Source organism: Formica exsecta, unplaced genomic scaffold (genome assembly GCF_003651465.1).
Source record: "Formica exsecta isolate Colony F162 unplaced genomic scaffold, ASM365146v1 scaffold211, whole genome shotgun sequence".
NCBI classification, from domain to species: Eukaryota; Metazoa; Arthropoda; class Insecta; order Hymenoptera; family Formicidae; genus Formica; species Formica exsecta.
In genome coordinates, this window is record NW_021849408.1 from 1,092,357 (window position 1) to 1,113,603 (window position 21,247).

Consider the following 21,247-nt stretch of genomic DNA (forward strand, 5'->3'; position numbering starts at 1 on the left):
GGGAAAGAGAGAGAGAAAGAAAGAAAGAGATAGAGTGAGCATACCGGCGTAAATTCTTGACAGGTGCTGGTCCTGATTCATACCCCGCTGTCGTCGTATTAACCGCATTAATTGGCTGAGGGTGCTGCGGGCCAATACCGACCGACCGCAATCTAAAGCAACAATCGTCGGAAATCCGGCGGGTCGAGGCAACCTCGAAAATTAAAGATCTCGGCTCTTTACTTGAATCAAGATTTAATCTCAATTCTAATCACCAAGATATACTCGAAATTAAAATTGCAGGAATAGTAACGAACGTTTTCTTCAGTTTTCTTTATAATTAAATGCCAAATTCAAATTAGATTAAATCAAATAAAATTCTGTTTAAGTCGGCCCTAAATTAACTGAAGAAACTAATTATTAATTATTTATTTGTCTCTATTTAGTTACGAAAATACTTGTTGTTAATAAAATTTCTATCAAAGAATAATAACACACACACACACACACACACACATATATATATAAATGTAAAATCTGCAAAAAATAAGAATCTATTGCAGAATTATATATTTATCTGTCTACAATGTATAATTGATTTCAAAATATATAATTAAATTTTATAAGCCCCTATATTTAAAAAACTGTTTACATTCGTTGTATTTATCACACATTAATTTCTATTCATTAATTTATCACACATTAATTTCTATTCATTAAATTATTACACATTAATTTCTATTCATTAATTTATTTATCGCTCTGAATCCACACACGTGAGTCTTTGCAAGAAAATTAACATAATTCTATTAGTCTAAAATTAATCAATCAAATATAAATGGTGAATTAGGGAATAAGGAATCACGGTTGTTGCGATCGGCAGATTAGGATTAGACACAAACGATGCGTAAACTTTCTTATCCTCCATCATGGATAAAGCAACCATATGTGCCCGTATATTCCCGAAACGTGTCATAGAACGCATATAACTGCTTATTTTCGAAAAAGATTTAGCACAGATAACGATGTTTCGCATATCTAGTAACCCTTGCTTTTTCGGTCATCAATAGCGTAAGCATCGCTGCCTCCCCTTTCTTATTCCGGTCCCCTCGACAGACTTTTACACATTACATCTTGCGAATGGTGGATCATCCTATGGTCGTGATTGCGAAATATGATTTGAGCTAAGAGCTTTCTAAAAAAAAAAAAAACATCACCGGCATAATCTTTTCACCGGAGCCAAATTGATCCTTCAATGAAAAACATGAATTAATTCGTCGACAAGTTCCATTGAGAAATTTGTTCATCAATCATGTGCTACCCTTTCCGTCCATAATAAGGTGGATGAATAATAATCGACGATAGTTTCGTCATCCTTTTTAATAGGACTATATCTTAATTATAATGTCAAGGTATTTCCTTTTGTGAAATCAAAACCAAAGATAATATTTATATTTTTTTCAAAACTAGAGATTTTTTTACATTTAATTTCTTACATTCCATTCTTGTTACAATCTTAAACAGTCTTGTGTAATATGTTTATTTTTGTCTCGTATTCAATTAATAAGAAAATATATAGAAAGAAATGATATAATATAACAATGAGTATTAATATAACATAGAGTTTTGTACATTTTTAGTACATATTGTAATATTATTTTTATCTAAATAATATAAAATTTGTAAGGAAATGCCATTTTTCGTAACCCGCTCTTGAGATTTACAACTGCAAAAATAATGTCGTTACATAGTCATTAACCGCAAGAGCATCTCGCAGCATCCGCGCTCGCTTCTCATCTCCATTCTTCGTCGTCTAGACGCTCGAGAGAGGGGCCAGAGAAGAGAAGATGCGTCTCCTCTTTAACCCCTCCGTTGTCCGCAAAGCCTAATTTCAGAAAAGGGTTCCGCCGTCGCTCAAACGGGGCCCGAAACGGTTATGGGCATTGCCGCAAAAGAAAGAAAGAGAAAGAATCTGAAGAGGAAAGAACATCATTCGCATGGGCTTGTTTTCAAATACTGTCCCGAGCTCGGAGATACCATCGACCCCTTCGCGCAAGCTTTTCACGTTCCTCGGGAGTCCGGAGAGCCGAAGGGCCAAGAGCTCGAGGGCAGAAAAGGGTTGTCTCCCTTCTCCGAAGTCGATTCGAAGGACTAATTTTCTAAAACGATCCGTAGAACTACCGATCGCCCTCCGATGTACAAATTTTCACACCACGCATGACTAGAGACAAATAAACATTTATTGTGTTCATCGTTTATCGTTCATCCGAACCTTGTCAACGAAATCTCTTTTTAAGATTCGCACACACACACACACACAGGTAGAACAAACATGAGAAATTTTTTCCACTTGAAAAATAGAAATGCGATTTTAGTCCGAGAAATAATCTACAACAAATATAAATTGAACTTATATATTCCAGTTTCACAATCATTAATTAGTAAAGCTAATATATTTTAGTCTATTACTATGTGCAATTTGATTTATATGTAATAATTTTATATATGTTAAATTTTACTTATTAATTAAAAATAATATTTTACTTTTTAGCTTCAAGAAGAGTAAGCTTTCTTAAAATCTATTTCAAATTAACTCAACAAAATAATATTTCTTTTATTCACTTTTTATTACACAATTATTGATCTATTTTCTGTTAAAAAAGTATCGACGTCAGCCTCTTGTCACACAACTCTACTATCAATTTTCATATTTATCATTAGAGAGATCTGATCTAATTAAAAACTTCATTCATTACAAAGAAGCTAGATGATTATATATATACATGGTGACATTGATTCTTTCGAAGCAAGATTTTCTTTTTATGATTAAGAATAACATCGTATTTAAGCGCATGGCGTTCTTATTCATCTGCTTTTACGATCTCTTTCTTTCTCTCTCTTTCTTTCTTTGTCTTTTTCTGTAACGCGGCTCTCTTCCAAGACGGCATGAATATTGAAGGAGACAGATAGCGAGGCTGTCTCTCATGGGAGCGCCGCGCGCGCTTGAGTTGTACGCTACGAGGATCCAGCTTCCGTTACGAAAATAAAGTACGAGTCGGACGAGAGCGACGGAGCGTACGAGTTGACACGACCACACGACCAGAGAGAAAAAGAGAGAGAGAGAGAAAACGTTTGATATTGTGCTATTAATAAAATTACCCGAGATTCACCATTTAATTCTCAAATATTCACGCGAAATATTTTCGTCACATTTATCGGATATTAAAATATTGTAAATGAGCAACATTGGTAATCAATAAAAGTTGATTTGAAAGAAATGAAGAACTCTATAATATAGTCATATAAACTTTCAAGATAATTAGTCAATTAAAATAATTTAAAAGTAATCTATTATCCCGTGAACTCGAAGTTTTTGTCTTAAATAATTTAAGCAATCACTTAAATAATCTCGGATATCTTCAGATTTCCACTCATAAATCGTATTTTTTTGCTTCTTTGAAACGCAAATTATACACTCTATATAATTATGCAATTATATATTCAACATTTTAAATATTAAAGATTTCGTATTAGTCTCGAATTATTTACGATAAGCTTGCGTGAATTCATATAAAGAAATTAAATTTCGCTTTTATCTTTGATCCTATGTAACTTTACATTGCATTCTGCTATTTATATTTAATCTCATACGATATTAATTTCTTGGCTTTTCGGTGTTTACGTTTTATTCACCATCTGGAAAATTGCGAGAATCGCATCCTTCACGTGGGATGCAAGTACGCTTTTATCTTCAAAAGAACTTATTTTTCAAGATTATTTCTTTACTTTAAAGAGAACTAGTGCGGATATCATTTACATCGGAAACTCAATCGTCGATTTAACATAAATTCCATCTCCGATTAATCACGTTGTTTCGTTAAACTGCTGAAAACCAAGGATTGCCCTGATACTTTTAAATAAGATTTCTTCTTAACAAACAAGCCAGAAAACGATTCTAAAATTGAATAAAAATTAATTATCCATAATTATTACGATAATTTATATATATTTATTTTGAAATATCTTAAAGATTAAAAAATTTTAATATATTTGGGAATTTTAATAAATCATTCCTTCTTAACAAGAATATCAAGGTAATACTGTCCAAATTATAAACTAAAGAATTTCTAATAATCTCTACATTTGCAGGTGCATACATAACAAAGCATACATGAAAAACGATTCAATTTTCATATTCTTAATAACGTCACGATCAATCGCAAGAAAAAAAAACGATCTATGAAAAATTGATGGTTTTACATAAGATTTATAACGACAGAACTTTTTCTTTCCGAAGAATCGGAGAGAAAATGTAGGGAGATGTTAATAAATTCCACCCCCTCATCATTCCGTCGCATCGTTCCCTCGCGGCGGCAGCCAAGAGTGATCTTGCACAACGGAAGAAAGGCACAGAATGACGAGAGGAAGTGCGTGTGAAGGGGAATAAGTCCCAGAACGATCCACTATCGCTACAGGAGGTCCTCTATATTGGGCCCGATAACGAACTCGCATTCTTGAATCAAGTCCCGCATTGTCATCCAGCATTCATCGTGTATCATAATACGATACATTGGCGAGTATTCATCGTCAATGTATCGCATTATTCTGCCTGCATTATTATCCTGCTGTGCAAATCCGCCGCGCGATCGTGATCCTGTCTTCCGTTTTATCCTTTCTTTTTACCTGCCTTCCTTTCCTTCCCTTCTTTTTGCTTTCCACCACTCTTTTGCTCGAATAAGTAAAAGCACCTGGACTAGGTAACGTTCCTGGGGGAACAAGGTCGGCTTAAGGATAATCGGCGCAATAGTCGAAGGAAGGACGCATAAGTATTGCTAAAAAAAATATGCACATCTCAAATTTCTATTGAATTTTATATAGAATGCTTGGAAGCAATTACTTTATTAAAAATAAACGCACTTAAAATTACCTCTCCATAAAAAAAATAAAAAAAATTACTGTATAAATAAAATATTACCGCAATCAATCATCTTTATATACTTGATAAATGAATTTTTTATCCCGCTCTAGTTATTATTAATTATAATTGTTGCACTAGATAGTTAATCTTATTATTAATTAAAAAAATCTAATAATGATGATAAAATAATAGATCAAATATTTAGAAAGTTTTAATGTTTATAGCATTTCTCTAACGAACTATATTATATCTTTATAGAAATTATTGAATTTCTTCAAACATATCCACACATAACGTTTTAGTTGATCATATTTTATATTTGGCTCTTTTGATTGTGTGACATATGTTGTACGTTTTGATGCATGATAAAAATATTGCAGCGTAATTCGGGGTTTTCCTATTTACGGAGAAAGGGAATTTCGTGCGAAAGTCGATCCATATCGCCGACATGCGAGATCGAAAATTTTTTTTAGTAACATACAGAAAAAAGTATATCAGTCATTGAATAGCTATTTGTTACATCGGATGATTGAGAATACGCGATTCCATTGTGAAGAATCAACCGCGGATCAGGATATGTTGCTCCTCGCAAAGTGCTCGCGATTGATCGACGCTCATGACATATTAAAAGCAATGAATGCGCAACATTTTTTTCAATCACCATATGGCAAAATTTTATAAAGACCGCCAAAGCAACCGCCTGTCGCGGCTCCAGTTCCGTTGAACTATTAATTGACCTACTTTATAAAACTGCTTTCAGGATGATTCTTGCAACTTTTTCCATTTCAAAGAAGTAACACTATATATTATGTTATACAGAGTATCTCAGATTTATTAAGTTGCATTGTACCTCTATCATTTTTTTTGAGAGGGCACAAAAATCATTTTTTTTTTTTCAATCAAAAGAAAATATGATAAATTTTTAAAAAATTTTCAATTTCATAAAGATTTTTGTAATAAATATTTTTATGCATCTCATAAATATATTCCCAAAAATAATATCTATAAATTTTTGCTCTATTGTAGAGTTTTCAAAATGTAATTTCGTGCAGACGACTCTCTGTACGTTAAAAAATTTCATATTAATTCAAATATACCGAAAATAACTCAATTATACACAGGAAAAATTGACATATATTAAGGCTACTGATCGTTGCTTTTACCGTGTATTGGCCGAAAAAACGCCGCATGTCGGCTGCATGTATGTTGTCTCGCGCCGTTAATATTCCGTCAGTACACGTTAAAAATGACGTCGGCGGGATAAACGTGGACGATAAGGTGGCCCATAATTAGCTTCTTGATAATACCGTGGCGAGTGCCCTCCTACTCTCGAACGATTCACAAGGGGTCCGTCGCATTATGCACGCGTATGTACGCCCCCTCCCTTTGTGCCAAGGTGGTCAACCCTTGACATATATTATGGGGAACGCCACACGTAGAATATTATGAATGCCTAATTTACTTTTAACCGCTGACCGTGTGGACCACCGTCGCCGCCCCCTACAACCAGGGGGGCGCTGATCGGCTGGCATCGCGGCGGTGGCGGTCGACGGATATAACGGAGTTCACGCTCTGTTAAATCGAAAGGGGGGGAGTGCTACGTACCCCTTCGTGTTGTTATCCGCCGGCCACGAAAGTGCAGCACGTGTTGTAGCTTTTCCGCGATGCTTTAACATGATATTATCGGTGCTTCGATACAAATGTTTTGCCGATACTATCTTCTTTAAAAACATTGATGTAAAGCAACAATAAATAATGTTTCCTTTTTTTAATGTAAAACATTAATGTTGATAATTCGTGTTGTATTTATAACTAATTCAAATTCTGCCGTTTGATACGCTTTTTGTCAGAAATGGAGACAAATTTTCTGTCGTATTCAAATTTTTCGCAGATTTTTACACAGAATTATATCTCAAAACTGATAACAAGTTTCACTATTTAACAATTCTAACAAAAATTTTCTAATTAGTATTAATTTTTAATACTGATAATATACAGTTTTGTTGAATAATTTATGAGCTTGTCGACAAGAAGCACGTACGACGACAGGATCTTTACCGGGAACGAGCGCAGTGCGTAAAATTATCCTCGCTCTGTCATCTCGTGCGTGCGTGTGAAAGAAACGAATGCTGGAAAGAAGAAAGCCGAAACGGCGATTGCGCCTCTCTGGGCGAGACGTCGCTTTCTTCACCACTAATTGGCGGGAATGACGTATGAGCCTTATAATTGGTCGAACGAGGGGTGGACCGAAAGATGGAACGTTCTTTCTCACCCTCTGCCGAGGTGATTTTTCAGCTTTTCTCGCTTTTTCTTCCCGAGAAAAACGGTAACCAAAACGGTTGCTGTGTTTTCGATTTCATTATGGCTTTTATAAACTTCTGCTCACTTTGAAAAATATATTTTAAGAAGATTTTCCAATTTTCTACTTCATTTCTCGCTTTACAAAACATGATAATAAAAAAATGCATGATAGTTTGATCGAAAAATTAAATGAGAGGATTCGATTAAGAAATATTAAAATAATCAAATAATGTATTTTATAATTCGAGTTTAATGTTTTGTCTTACAAGTTATTTAATTTAATTACGCTTTTATCTCCATTATTACCAAGATAAAATTTCTGTTTTACTACTTTTAATTCCTCATTCTTTATTTTATATATCCTTTTACTTTTATGTAAGGGTGATAAGAGAAATAGCAACTAAACAATATCTTATTAATTTCTGAAGATTATCAAATTTAAATTGAAAAACATTATTCTATCATATAAAAATGTTTGTTTTTAATAAAATTAATAATGTTATAATTTTTATTAAAAGAAACATCAAGGAGTTTAATAATCAGCCTGAATTTGTATTGTGTTGTGCTTTCCTTGAACAACGAAATAACAATTTTATCTTTTTTCAAAATTTATATCCTGACATTATATATATATAGACATTATCTTCGATTTTCTGGAATACAAACTTACAATCGCGATAAAATCCCTACCAACGGTACTGAATTCTTTTCTTCTTGCTTTAATTCGATGGCGTCACGGTGGCGAATGACCGTATTTGCGGTCGACTTATTCTTAAAACCGGTGTTCGTTCGCGGTCATGAACGTTTGGAAAGATCCTTGCAGAATCCTTTCCCTTCCTCATCGTCAGATTTAGAGCGGGCTAAATCGCTCTGCTTATCCAAGCGACGGCAATGTGAAAGTAATCTTTCGTTACTTACAATTTACGATCATTGGATCGTTTTAGTCATTTAATGGAAATTGTTTGAATACTTATCTTTAAGAGAAAAATGTAAAACTTTTATAATTTACTTCTACATAAATTATAAATAATATCAAAGTTTTGTTAAATGTTGAAAATTTAATTTAATATATATACATAATATTTCAAAAAGATTTTGGTTCACATTTATTCGTATATTTTTTATGGGAAGAAAATATTTTATTTAAGTCTCAGAAAAATAAATTGTGCTATAATTCGTTTACGCGTATATAATTGATAATTTTTTTAATAAGAAGAGAGAGAGAGAGAGAGAGAATAAATGTATTATGAAAAAAAACAAAGAGAGAGGATGAGAGGGAAAACATATTTTAAAAAATTATAAGAAGTTTATTTTGATTTCGAATTAAATTTTATAATTTAAATTTGCATAAATTTGATTTGGAAATTGCCTATTCTTCGCCATGAAAGTGTAACTGCAATTGCAACAACGAGTCGACCGTTAGTGACCTATCAAAATCATTGTCGGTATACTCTCAGACCCCCCTTGTCTAGACATTATCTTCGATTTTCTGGAATACAAACTTACAATCGCGATAAAATCCCTACCAACGGTACTGAATTCTTTTCTTCTTGCTTTAATTCGATGGCGTCACGGTGGCGAATGACCGTATTTGCGGTCGACTTATTCTTAAAACCGGTGTTCGTTCGCGGTCATGAACGTTTGGAAAGATCCTTGCAGAATCCTTTCCCTTCCTCATCGTCAGATTTAGAGCGGGCTAAATCGCTCTGCTTATCCAAGCGACGGCAATGTGAAAGTAATCTTTCGTTACTTACAATTTACGATCATTGGATCGTTTTAGTCATTTAATGGAAATTGTTTGAATACTTATCTTTAAGAGAAAAATGTAAAACTTTTATAATTTACTTCTACATAAATTATAAATAATATCAAAGTTTTGTTAAATGTTGAAAATTTAATTTAATATATATACGTAATATTTCAAAAAGATTTTGGTTCACATTTATTCGTATATTTTTTATGGGAAGAAAATATTTTATTTAAGTCTCAGAAAAATAAATTGTGCTATAATTCGTTTACGCGTATATAATTGATAATTTTTTAATAAGAAGAGAGAGAGAGAGAGAGAGAGAGAGAGAATAAATGTATTATGAAAAAAAACAAAGAGAGAGGATGAGAGGGAAAACATATTTTAAAAAATTATAAGAAGTTTATTTTGATTTCGAATTAAATTTTATAATTTAAATTTGCATAAATTTGATTTGGAAATTGCCTATTCTTCGCCATGAAAGTGTAACTGCAATTGCAACAACGAGTCGACCGTTAGTGACCTATCAAAATCATTGTCGGTATACTCTCAGACCCCCCTTGTCCTTTTGATCTTTTTTAACGCGATGGCTTCACGGTGGCCGCACGATGGTCACCTCGACTTTCCACACCGTGAATTTGTCGTTCTTGGCCGAAATTTAAGGCGTCACGGTGTATTACGCATAGAAATCCCCCTTGCGAGCTTGCAAAGAAAGACAAATTCGAAAAGAGACTCGCGACAATAAGTCAGTCTGGAGCCTCTGTTAATTCGTAACGTTTTCTAGCATCGCGCCATCATGTTTAATCGCGACGGAGAAATTGTTGAGAATCTTTATTAAGAAGTTCATTAAGGTTTATTAAAATATTCAGGACTTGTGTTAAGCAGTTTATAAAAAGTCGATTGAGAGTTTAAAAGTCTTATCAAGAGTTTAAAAATCGCTATCATCGGACTGAGACCGTTCGGTAAGAATAAGGGGTTGAGATGGCATAAACTAGGACGCAATATGCACTCGATGCATACGCCAACAGTCGCAACAGCAATAAAACTCGACAGACTTTACGCGTCGACGGATGGCGCAAGGTGGTGACCGAAAGTTGACGACGGAGGCAAAATGATCAGCCAAAGGATATGGAAATGTTATGGAAAAGAGCTTAAACGCCGTTTCCGCGTGCTCCCGCACATGTGGAAACGATTCTACAGGCCCACTGATCGTCGCGTCACGGTGGTCGAAAACCGCAGATGCGGTTTCACGCGACCCTTCCTCTCGCGTTACAGAACGTTGGACATTCACCAGGCCCCCACGACAACGTGGCCCCGAGACCTCTCACGGACTAGCAGTTCGAATCGCTCTCGAAGTCGCGGTGATCGAAAAAACACGAAAGTAGCCGGGCACACTTGCTTCGCAAATCGAATCCAAATTTCCCACGACAAAATACAGTTCGAGCACACACGTGACATGACAAAAAATGAATCTTACACAAATAAAGCATCAAGGAATTCTTTTTTAAGAATTGCTAAAAGGTACTGTTAAGTTATTGTTATGTCATCATTTAAAAAGATAAAATATAACTGATTGTGTGATATATGGAAAAATTATATACAAAATATAATAAGTCTCGAAGAAAGCGAAAATTTCTGGAAGAAATCAATTCATTAAAGAAATCAAAGAAATTTAAGATCGATTTGTTCGTAGATGATGGACAAAAATTTTGCAATTTCTAATACAAAAATTACTTTAGGAATTAAATTTCATGTCAATTATCTTTTTTTTTCGCGAGAAGGGTAATAAAAAACTTCACTTTTACTTTCCCCATTAAAAAAATGCGAGGAATTCGACTTTGCCGAGAGCGAACTCCTATCAATTCTCCTCTTAATCCGTCTATTTCTCACGAATCTCTACGTTGCGACAGATTTATGTCCCCGTATGACCTGTTTATATCCTCGCGCGTCCCGAGTCAACGTGCGCGACTAAACGCCAAGATTTCTTGCGGGGATCTCGCGATCCCATCGCGATCGCGTAGCTCTGTCGGCGGAGGAAAGACGAACGAGAACTGCGGGAGAACAAAAGTACCAGACGACGACGGGTGTCATCGTAGCGGGAAAACGCGCACCAGGCCCGCCTAATAATTCTCGGCGGGCGACGCGCGACGTGTACGTGTCACGGCGTCGCGACGCGCACGTCCGTCTCGCCGTGACTGGAACAGCGCGAGAAAGCTCGCGGCTTTATCTCTTTTTCGGGAAAACACGACGAATAACTCGAAACGTCGAAACGGAAGAATTCCACTCGAAGGAATCTCGCGTGATTTGACGCATTGAGAAATCCGCATAGTGATTTCAATAGAGATGAGTAATGCTAGTGCAGTGTTACTAATCGTGAAAATATGTGCTTCTTTTCACGAGTCTTAAGAAGATATTAATATTTTGTTCAATAAGAAAATTGAAAATGTATAGAAGATAGAAATGAAATCAATTCTCCTTCAATATAAAAATATAAAAAATTGTTTAAAATATGTTAACCGATGGCATTTCTTATATTGTTAATTCGTTATTTTATTGAAGAATATATTCTCATGTCATATATAAAATCAGACAAAATTATAAAAATTGCTTTTAAGTGTTCTTGGTTTAAATAATTTTTGCTCTTATAGATAGAAATATTATATAGATTTAGATATTATATATTTACGTAATAATATTTGTGAATGCAAAAACTGCAAATCCGTCAAATCATCTGTTAGGAAATGCGAAAGGTGAATGCAACTTAAGATAATACTGTTCCTTTGACGCGAAGTTACAAATCTGACGAATCTCGTTTTTTCGTCGAAAACGAATAAGATTGTTCTGAGCAATGGTGGCGTTTATAATTGAATCGGTTTGTACAATGGTCGCGAGGCCCTTCGCGGTTTATTATCGCCGAAATAATCCGGCTTTAACAGCTTTCGAAAGTGCTCGACGAACGTTTTATTGAGTCGGAATAACGAGAGAAGCTGTGGGTTCGTAAAAGCCTCATATAAATAAAATCCCGGAGCGAAATAATTATTGCATGTGTACCCACGTGTGTGTTTCTACCAACGTCGTTTGCATCTACGTAGGATGACTCCGAAATCATGCACGGTGTAAGAAAGATAGATTCGCAGTTTTGTGAATGCTTGATCGGCATTTTTCAAATGGTTGATCGCCTCATTCTTCGTTATATACCAATATTAAATTACTATTACATTTTAGTTGTTAAAAATTATTACGTTGTTAATAATTATATGCTTGTAATATATAATAATCCCATTTCTCTGGTAACGTTTATCTAAAAAATTTTCTAAAAAAAGATAAAATCCTCGAAGCTCGAGTTCTCATTTTTAATTCTTAATTATTAAATAATTTTAATTATGCTATTTTATAACATATTACCCATTAACATTCGACATTGAAATTGTCGCTGTTCTTCGTTCGGCCATTAATGTCGAGAGAAAGAGTGCGTAACTTTGCAGCATCCCTTATAGCTTATAGCACGGTCAGCTGTCGGCACTCTGTCGTCCGGCTTTTAACGCACTTTCGACCGTTTTGCGCCGTAAAATTACCATCACTACTCCACTTGCTACTTTTTCTACGTTTTGACGCCGCGAAGGAAACGCTACGAAGAGCATCTCACAGCGCGTGATTTGCCTGATGGCATCGCGTTCGCGCATTCTAATTTTATAATCGAAAGCGTCAATCTCATGTGCAACTTAAAATCATGCCGAGGATCAATTCTTGAGTTTATTCCGCGGCTCTTCTTCATATCGCCGAAGTTGGCAAATTCTTTCGATTGTTAACAATCGAGATACATCGGTCACTAAGGAAATAAATTATAAATTGTGATATATAAATGTATGTGTATCTATTTATCCGTTAATATCTTTTCCACTTGAAAATGTTTCGCTTCTGGAAAGAGGGATTTCAAAACACTACACACTATAAAAGATCCTAAAAATATTTTTACTATGCCATAAAGTTTCTCCCGCTGGCGCAATCTCACCTCAACTCGCGACTATACTTTCAAAAAGTCATTTCGGAGTTGGCATATTGATCGAAGTGTATCTAGAAGAGGAGAGAAAACTTCTCAGGACTTACACTTTGATATTTAATACCGATCTCGTATCGAGAACTGGATCAAAGTCTAAGTAAATAATGTTTGGGGTGCAGCGACAGATTATGAGAGGGATCACGAGTAATCTTTACCCATTTCACGATCCAAGGGTGGCTTCACATTTTTTTTTTTTTCCCGAAGAGCACACATTTTTTGCGATTCTAATATTTATATTAGACCCATTTCCGCGGTCACAACATTAATCGTGCGCCTTCCCGTCTTGATTTTTTATAAAAAAGTTATGAGCTTTTGCTTTATTGACCCATTGAATAAATAGAATAAAAAGAACGGGGTTTTTTGGTGTGAGAAAAAAAAACTGTACCGGTTTTTGACCTGAGACATCAGTTTTTCAATATCTGAACTGTAAATCCTAAATGGGAAAAATAAGCGTTTATGTGTATTGATCAAGCGTGAATATATGTACACTGATCAAATTTTAAACAATATTTAAGAGAGTCATGGACAAAATTATAATATAAATCAAAAATCGAAAAATTGCCAAAAAGATTTCTAATAATTTATAACTTTTTGATATTTTAGCTCTGTTCTAAAAAAAATATTTAAAAAACACAAACGGATGTCATTATCTCTTTTAATAATATTTTTATGCTAAGATCTTTATTAATATTTAATGATTTATTCAAGGAAAATGTCAATTTTAAAATAAGAAGATTTATTTCTTAATTAAGACGATAAATTGGAGGCAGAAGCTATCGCTAAAAACGGATAACAAGATCCTCTGCTTATTGTCAGCGTTTATTCTTTCCGGATCGTTTTGAATGACTCGATGTTATATATCGAACATTGTGAAGGATACACGACACCCCTGTGTAACGAGATACCAGCCGCTAGTACGAGGAGAAAGCTGAAGAGGAGAAAGAAGATGAAGAAGACCTATGTTCGGGGTTTATAAAAGTTGCTGTTGGAACCATGTCCTTGAAAACGGAAACCGTTACGGAAATGCCGGCGCCTATACATCATTGCTAACGCGTAATTTTTCATTATAACGTTAACGATGAGCATCCACGTAATTTATTCGTTTCTTCATTATATCATTATGTCAAACTTCCGTGGATGTTAATTAAATTTCCATTGAACGACGATCGACTTACTAAGATCTAACAATGTATTTGAATTTTATATTAATTGTAAACCATCAATATAGCTGAGAAAATTCTTGTAGAGCTTCGACCAAACTTAATCTCTTTATAAATCATTTTTAACTCAAATTATATTATTAGACTTTTGATCTTTAGTGTTTCATTAAAATAACTTAACGTTCTTCTCATCATTTTTTCTTTAAAAAAAAAAAAAAAAAAGAGATATTCTGGACTCTACATTCAACCGTCATGCAAACCTGCAGAAAACATGTTGCATTAGAGCAACTTCGACAAAAATAAATCGATTGCCTCATCGCGCTCTCGGATGCGTCGCCGTCGCGACGCATTTTATAATAAAAGCGCGTGTACATACGTCCTTCCGCCTCTGAAACTCCTAGTTTGCGTAGTGAGAGAAACCATTTAGAAACCAATGAGCTTCTAATGAAGGTGGAGCTTGTGACGAAAATCTCCACCTACTCTTAAAACGCTCTATTTCCCTCTGCTTGCCCGCGAGGAACGACAGCACGAACCGGGAGAAGATTGAGGAGAACGCAAGACGAGAGATGAGAAGACGAAAGAGCGAGAGAGATAGAGGTGAAGAAGCAGATGAGGACCTTTAAGTACGTCTTAACTCGGCCAAGTCAGTTGGCATCTCGCCGCTCCGAGCAAAATGATGCCTTCGTTTTCGAGCGCGGTCCCGCGATCAAGCATCTCAGTCAGCGATGCCTAGTTAACGTCCTTGTGTTACACAAACGTAAAAATTATGTACTTCAGAGTTACATTTTACCTATGCTTAACGCAAACCAGACTGTGTGCACGTGTATCGATTTCTTGAATCTGCAAGTGAATGGAGAACTTTTGCCAAGTTTAGTTTATGAAATAGAAATTGGACAGAACGGAACAAGAGGGTGTGCGAAAGTGTTTGATCTCAGGTATGTCAGGAAGTTTTCCGCTCAAAGTTAGGAGATATACGATATATCTAACAAACTTGATCCATAAAAATTGCGAGAAAAATATTATATATAATATTATATATAACCGCCAATTTAAAAATTCATCTATATATCAAAGATTTAAAGATTGAAAGATCTCGTGTTCTTTCGTAATAATAAAAACGAAATTAAGCCCAAATCCCTAAACGTAGATTTTGCTATATATTTTCATAATTATATATTTTAATTAAATATTGAACATTAATATATTACATAAAATGTAATACATTAAAGTCAAAAATTTATATGTTGTTATTTTTCTTTTTAATTTTTCTTTATTTATATAGCATTTTTATTGGTAATAACTATCTTATTGACGTCAAGTATTAGTGAGCGAAAATATAAAAAAATATATATACACTCATAGTATAATATTTTCGTAATCGAGGTGAACAAAACTGAAGTGATTAAATCATGACCGTTGTCACGCGATGAAATGTCAATTGGCGGATGCCGCAATTTAAGAGTTAATGAACTTAATCGACACTCGATAAAAAAGAATTGTCTCAGCTAGGTCATAAGTGGGCTAACATAAGATACAAGTCATAAGATTTTAAGAAATCAATTATTGTTCAACAGAAAAATTTAATCGCACACATACATTTATATACACATCATTATTCACATGTACTGTTTTGTGTAATTATCTCCAAGAATATGTATAATTAAATTTAATTATCTGATTAGCAATTAATGTTAAAAAATAAAAAAGCAAAAGATACAATTGCAAAAAAAAAAAATTATCATTCTCGAAGAAGGAAGCTTAATGAAGATCGAAATTCTAAATATATTCATGCAATATGTAATTAATCGATTTTTTTCGATCAGAAAAATCGTTATTCTAATTATTATCCGCGCTCAAAAATTTGAGTCATGCGAGTCCGAAGGAGAGACCGGAAGCACACGACGAATCTTAATTGAATCGGAATGCGTGCGCGGATCTTGGCACGTCGATTGCGCTCATAAATATCGAAATTAATATATTTTTTGGCAGCGGAAATATACGTGACAGATGAAATTTGTCTGACGTGTATCTAAGATGTGTATGACGAATCGAAAATTAGCTGATGGTCACATATATTAACATGCATGCGGAATTGCCGCGATAAATGCGATAAAAGTGAGCTATTATTTAAGAGTAATTTACAAGCAGATGATTCAATCTCTGAATTACCACACTTGCGATTAAAATTTTGACAAAAATAACTTTAGAATTAATATAAATTATTGCGATTATATATATATATATATATATTTTAATAAAAATATGCAAAGAAAATATTTTAATAAAAATATTTTATACAAAAAAAGAATGTTATAGTTTTTTTTTCTTTATTATACTTATTCTCTTTTGCTTCTAATATTAATAATAATTAAATTAAAGAGCGCATTTTTTTAACTAATTACATAACTAATTACACAAATTATTTGTTTTCATTTTTTACTGTGTGTGCCAACTTTGGATTTTGTTATATATCTTTTATTTTTAAATCGTGTGGAAACTGCAAGAATATATTTCATCATGGAAATGATATTAAATTATTGTAGTTTATCAATGGCACTTGCATTGATAATCTACAGTTGAGTCTGTTAAGTTTTGAGAGATAAATAAAGAGAATTATCACGTTTGCATATGCGGCCAAGGTATGAACGAGTTTCAAACAGTCGGCGAACATACTTTGCGACCGCTGGCACGTGGCCCTAATTGCACCGTCACGCTCGAGCTCGGAAATGCTTTAATTAACATTGCCCGAGACAAATTACGCATAAACGAGTGCTGGGTGCACCCGTATCTCTCCCGCCGCCGGCGTAAATAATTGTCTTTTAACGATCGCGTCTGTTAAACCGATGAAACGTGTTATATGCAGTCTTTTACGGGAGGATTCAATAGTTTAACACACATATAACAGTCTAAACAACTTGTTTCTTTTTTAATTTTAAACAATTAATCTCTTGCGACTGAAAGAAATGTTTATATTAATTAGATTTGATTAGATTTAATTAGATAATTCGATTTAGTATTAGATAAATAGATCTAATTTTATTAGATTTATGTAAAAGTTAATTTTAATAAGTTTGCCTACTTTTGGCACTAAACCGTTATCAATTATCAATATTACTAAATTTCTGCCTCGGTCAAAGTATAAATAGACTTACTGTTTTCTTCGAATGTGTTACGTATTTCTATTTAATGTGTCTTACTTATTGTTAGTGCTAAATACGAACATCCAATTCAAAATTTTAATCGATACAAGAATTGCATTCAGGGTCAACGTGAAATAAATAGAATGACCAGATTTAACGGTAAATGTGTAACGGAAGTATAAAAATGACAAGCCAATTTACTCAAAGAATGTTACAATGAAACATAAGCTTAATTCATAATTTCAATTATTATAATTTTATAATTTATAATTATATAATTTTGACATCACGTTTTTTACGTATACAGTATCTTATAGGTAGAAAAAGGAACACAACTGTTGAACTTTGGTTTGCCAAAAATCGTAAACAAAATAAAGCAAAAGAAAAGAACAGAAAATTATATTAAATCATACAACTGACTTTTTTAATGCAGTTTGATAATTATATTATTAAAGATTATAATAAATTAAAGTGCGTGTGCTGTTATGTACATATTAACAAGATTAATTACATTAATTTATATTACAGTAGGCAGACGATACGCTTATAGAGGAATTTATAAAAATTTAGTGACTCTCAGAAAAACATATGTCAGTAAATAATAAAAATATGATCAGAAATTGATCAATAATATAATCATAACTTTTTCTCTCTTTCTTCCCAGAAAAGCATAATGAATAAATAGAAACTGAACTCAATATAGAAAAATATCGCGATGTTTTTTTCGAGCTCGATAAGATTTTTCCCCAACGTAAAATCTCTCGCGATTGATTGTATTATTATACACATCATTTGAAAATTAATTTGTCTTCGTAGAATATCAGATTAAACTTTACCTGCACGTGGACCTTCGTATCGTGCTTTTCACAATATTTACATCGTAAATCTGATATTTGACTTTTAATATGATTTAAAATAGAACGATACAAACGTCTGTTGCGGAACGTACGTCTGTCTCAGATTCATCTCGCACACATTCACACCGGCATTCGTGCAAATTGGCTCGTCTCCTCACTCTTCTCATATTTTGAATTTCTCTATTACAATTCCGAGCCTCGCTAATATTAAGTTTCTGGCTGATATTTTGAGATCGTGGCTGAATAATCATGTCGCGTGAAATTAAACCGCGAATTTGGTCGCGACTTCGTTTTTCAGACTGCATCGCGTTTCGACCAGAGTTCAGAGCAATTTTCATTACTCTAATAACAGAAAACAAAAATAATTAATAATAAGAGATTTAATTTTATATTATCAATATGTGTAAGAATCTAAAAGTTATATAATTATATTTGTGCATATCATATTTTACGAAGTTATACCTTCTCTCGCAGGTGAGGCTTCATCTCGCAGAATCAGGACGATGTTCGCGCGTTGACTAAAGATATAAATACGGTACAAGAGGAGAATGTTAAAAGATTAACAGTCTCTCGCCAAAAGCCGAGAACTCGTAAACGAAATCGTATTGATTGCCATGCCGATGAGGGAAGGTGCGAAAAAAGAAGAAAAATGTTAGACGCGATGGATGCGGAGCAAAGCGCGAACAACAGCGTGATAGTGTCGCAGCTTGCGAGTTCGCATACGCCACAGGATTTCACGGTCTCACGCCTGCTGTCCACGTCTACGCAATCCTTGGGTAAGGACCCGAAAATATTATTATGCCATTATAAAACGGCACATATTTTTATTGTTATTTATTTAATATTAATATAAATATCCAAATAATTTTTTTTTTAGATAACGTAACGAAAAAGAATTGTATAAGCAATAAAAATTGTATAAGTTTTGATCATCTTATGCTCTTATTGTAATTATCTATTAATTATTATTAATTCATTCATCTTAATAACAAAGTCTGAAGGTTTCTCTAACTAAAACTTCTTTTGAAATGACTTTCTCAGACTTACAAGATTTTTTCATTCGCTTGCAAGTAAAAAGTTGCAAGCTTCTTATTTTCCATCGCTAATTATCGAAAATTCATGGCCGACATTATGGTTGAGAAAAAATCAATTCAAATTATTGAAAGAGAATATGATAGTGAAAACCAAAAAGCATTTCATATCACAAGATAAGATATGGCAAAATAAAAGTTGTAATATAGTATACAGAATGTTTTTTTGTCTGACCACTTTTCAGTATTTTATGACAGAATTTTTGGCTATTTTTAAATATCTTTGCTGAGAACAATTTTTTGCTTATTTTCTTGAGAGAGATATTTTCAACGATAGTTTCTTTTATAATATTCCGTTAGTATAATATCGTTATATAAGATAAATGTGATAAAAGTAATTTATCTTTCATTTTCCTATATTTTACTATTTTTTACTTTAGAATTTCATTATAACATATACATTATGCAAATTAGATGGAACTTTATCATAATTTACATTGCATTGGAACTAGTATGAGAACACACAGTATCCATAGCGGATGATTTCATCGCGTCCGTACACGTTTAATCCGCGATTCCCGACGCACTTGATTTCATCAAAATCACGCATTTCTAGTCATGCTGCTCGCATTATGCCGCTTTGATGAATGCCCAAGTATAGTGGAGCCATTCAAAGAATGGCCGCAACTGTAACCGGCCCGCGTGCGCGCATGTTTTTTTTCTCCCTTTTTTTCAGTATAGACTCCCCGATATTACGAGCGGCATCTTCGAGACTCGCGTCGGATTTCGACATGAGGGCAGATCGTCGGGAAATAATTTCGCATTCTTCTCGCAGAGCGTATTTTTACACGCGCGAAAAATATATAATTCTCAAAGGAAATTGACGTTTGTCGCTAAATTTTTTATACAAAATTATAATCGAGGAAGAAAGCTTTACAGTAATCTCGAAAGTAAAATCAATAGCGAAATATCATTGATAATTGCTGATTGATATTTGTGTTTCGCAGATTGCAGCGAAACCTCCTCCACTACTGGAAACAGAAGACCCAGGAGGAGCAGGACGACCTTCTCAGCGCAACAGTTGGCCGCGTTAGAGAGAGTGTTTGAGAAGACGCATTATCCGGACGCCTTCGTTCGCGAGGAATTGGCGACCAGGGTGTCTCTGTCGGAGGCTAGAGTGCAGGTAACTTTTTCTTATACATTGCAATTAAAATCAAATAAAAAAAATAAATGTTTTGTTTTAGAAATTTACTCATAACTAGCATAGATTCGATAAATGTCTAGAAATCTTGTGTATATATCTAAAGAACTCTTCCGGGAAAATATGTTTAGAAAAATGATTGAATTTTTCTTTTCCCATTTATTTTCTTTTATTTTCAGCATACGCTAAATTATAGAATATTTTTTCGAACAAAACTGAATTATCCCAATATAATATTCATAATATTTCGAATAATGTACAATCAATGCTTCTTATGTGAGCTAATCTTCTTTAGATTACAATTTTATTTATGACGTGGGCGATAATTGGTCATTGGTCATTCCTTCAAAAATGCTCTCAAATCATCCAATAAGATATATATACATATAATGCATTGCCACTTCACGTGCAATTTTTATCATCGATAAAGGCATTTATGCCATACAATTTACTTACCGGTTTTAGAAATCTAAATTTATGATTAGAAGTGAGAAGAGCGATATATCATTATTTGTGTACAATGAACAATGTATATATAAAATGCAATTAAAAACCGAAAATAAATTATAATAAACAAAAATAGAAGGTCAAATTAAAATTGAGAGAACATCATTTTCGATGGCTCTTTGCACAAGGATGACGAAACGTGGCAAAACGATAAACTGTCTCAAGACACACGCCAAGCAACTAACCGATTCATAGAGAGCAAGCGGACTGCTCTTTGAAGCCATCTTCCACTCGGTAACCGAGAAGATTAGCCATCCGAGAAAGTATCACGACACACATGTGTTCTTGTACCAAACGCAGCGTCGTCAGTAATACAAGGAGAAGAAGGATGAAGAAGGAGGAGGCG

The 21,247-nt window shown here is 33.9% G+C and overlaps 1 protein-coding gene across 2 annotated transcripts in view; it reads left to right on the forward strand.

Annotated features, from left to right (window-relative positions):
* The window catches only part of LOC115235206 (short stature homeobox protein 2-like), an 82,590-nt gene that overhangs the window by 59,154 nt on the left and 2,189 nt on the right, over positions 1-21,247 (forward strand). The window contains exons 1-3 of one of the 2 annotated variants that reach the window (XM_029806830.1): positions 13,714-15,100; positions 18,637-18,938; positions 20,201-20,376. In XM_029806830.1, coding sequence (XP_029662690.1) covers positions 18,812-18,938; positions 20,201-20,376 — 303 coding nt within the window. In that variant the 5' untranslated portion in view covers positions 13,714-15,100; positions 18,637-18,811. Of the gene's footprint in view, positions 1-13,713; positions 15,101-18,636; positions 18,939-20,200; positions 20,377-21,247 lie in introns of those variants that run through there. The other variant, XM_029806831.1, reaches the window with a different exon arrangement.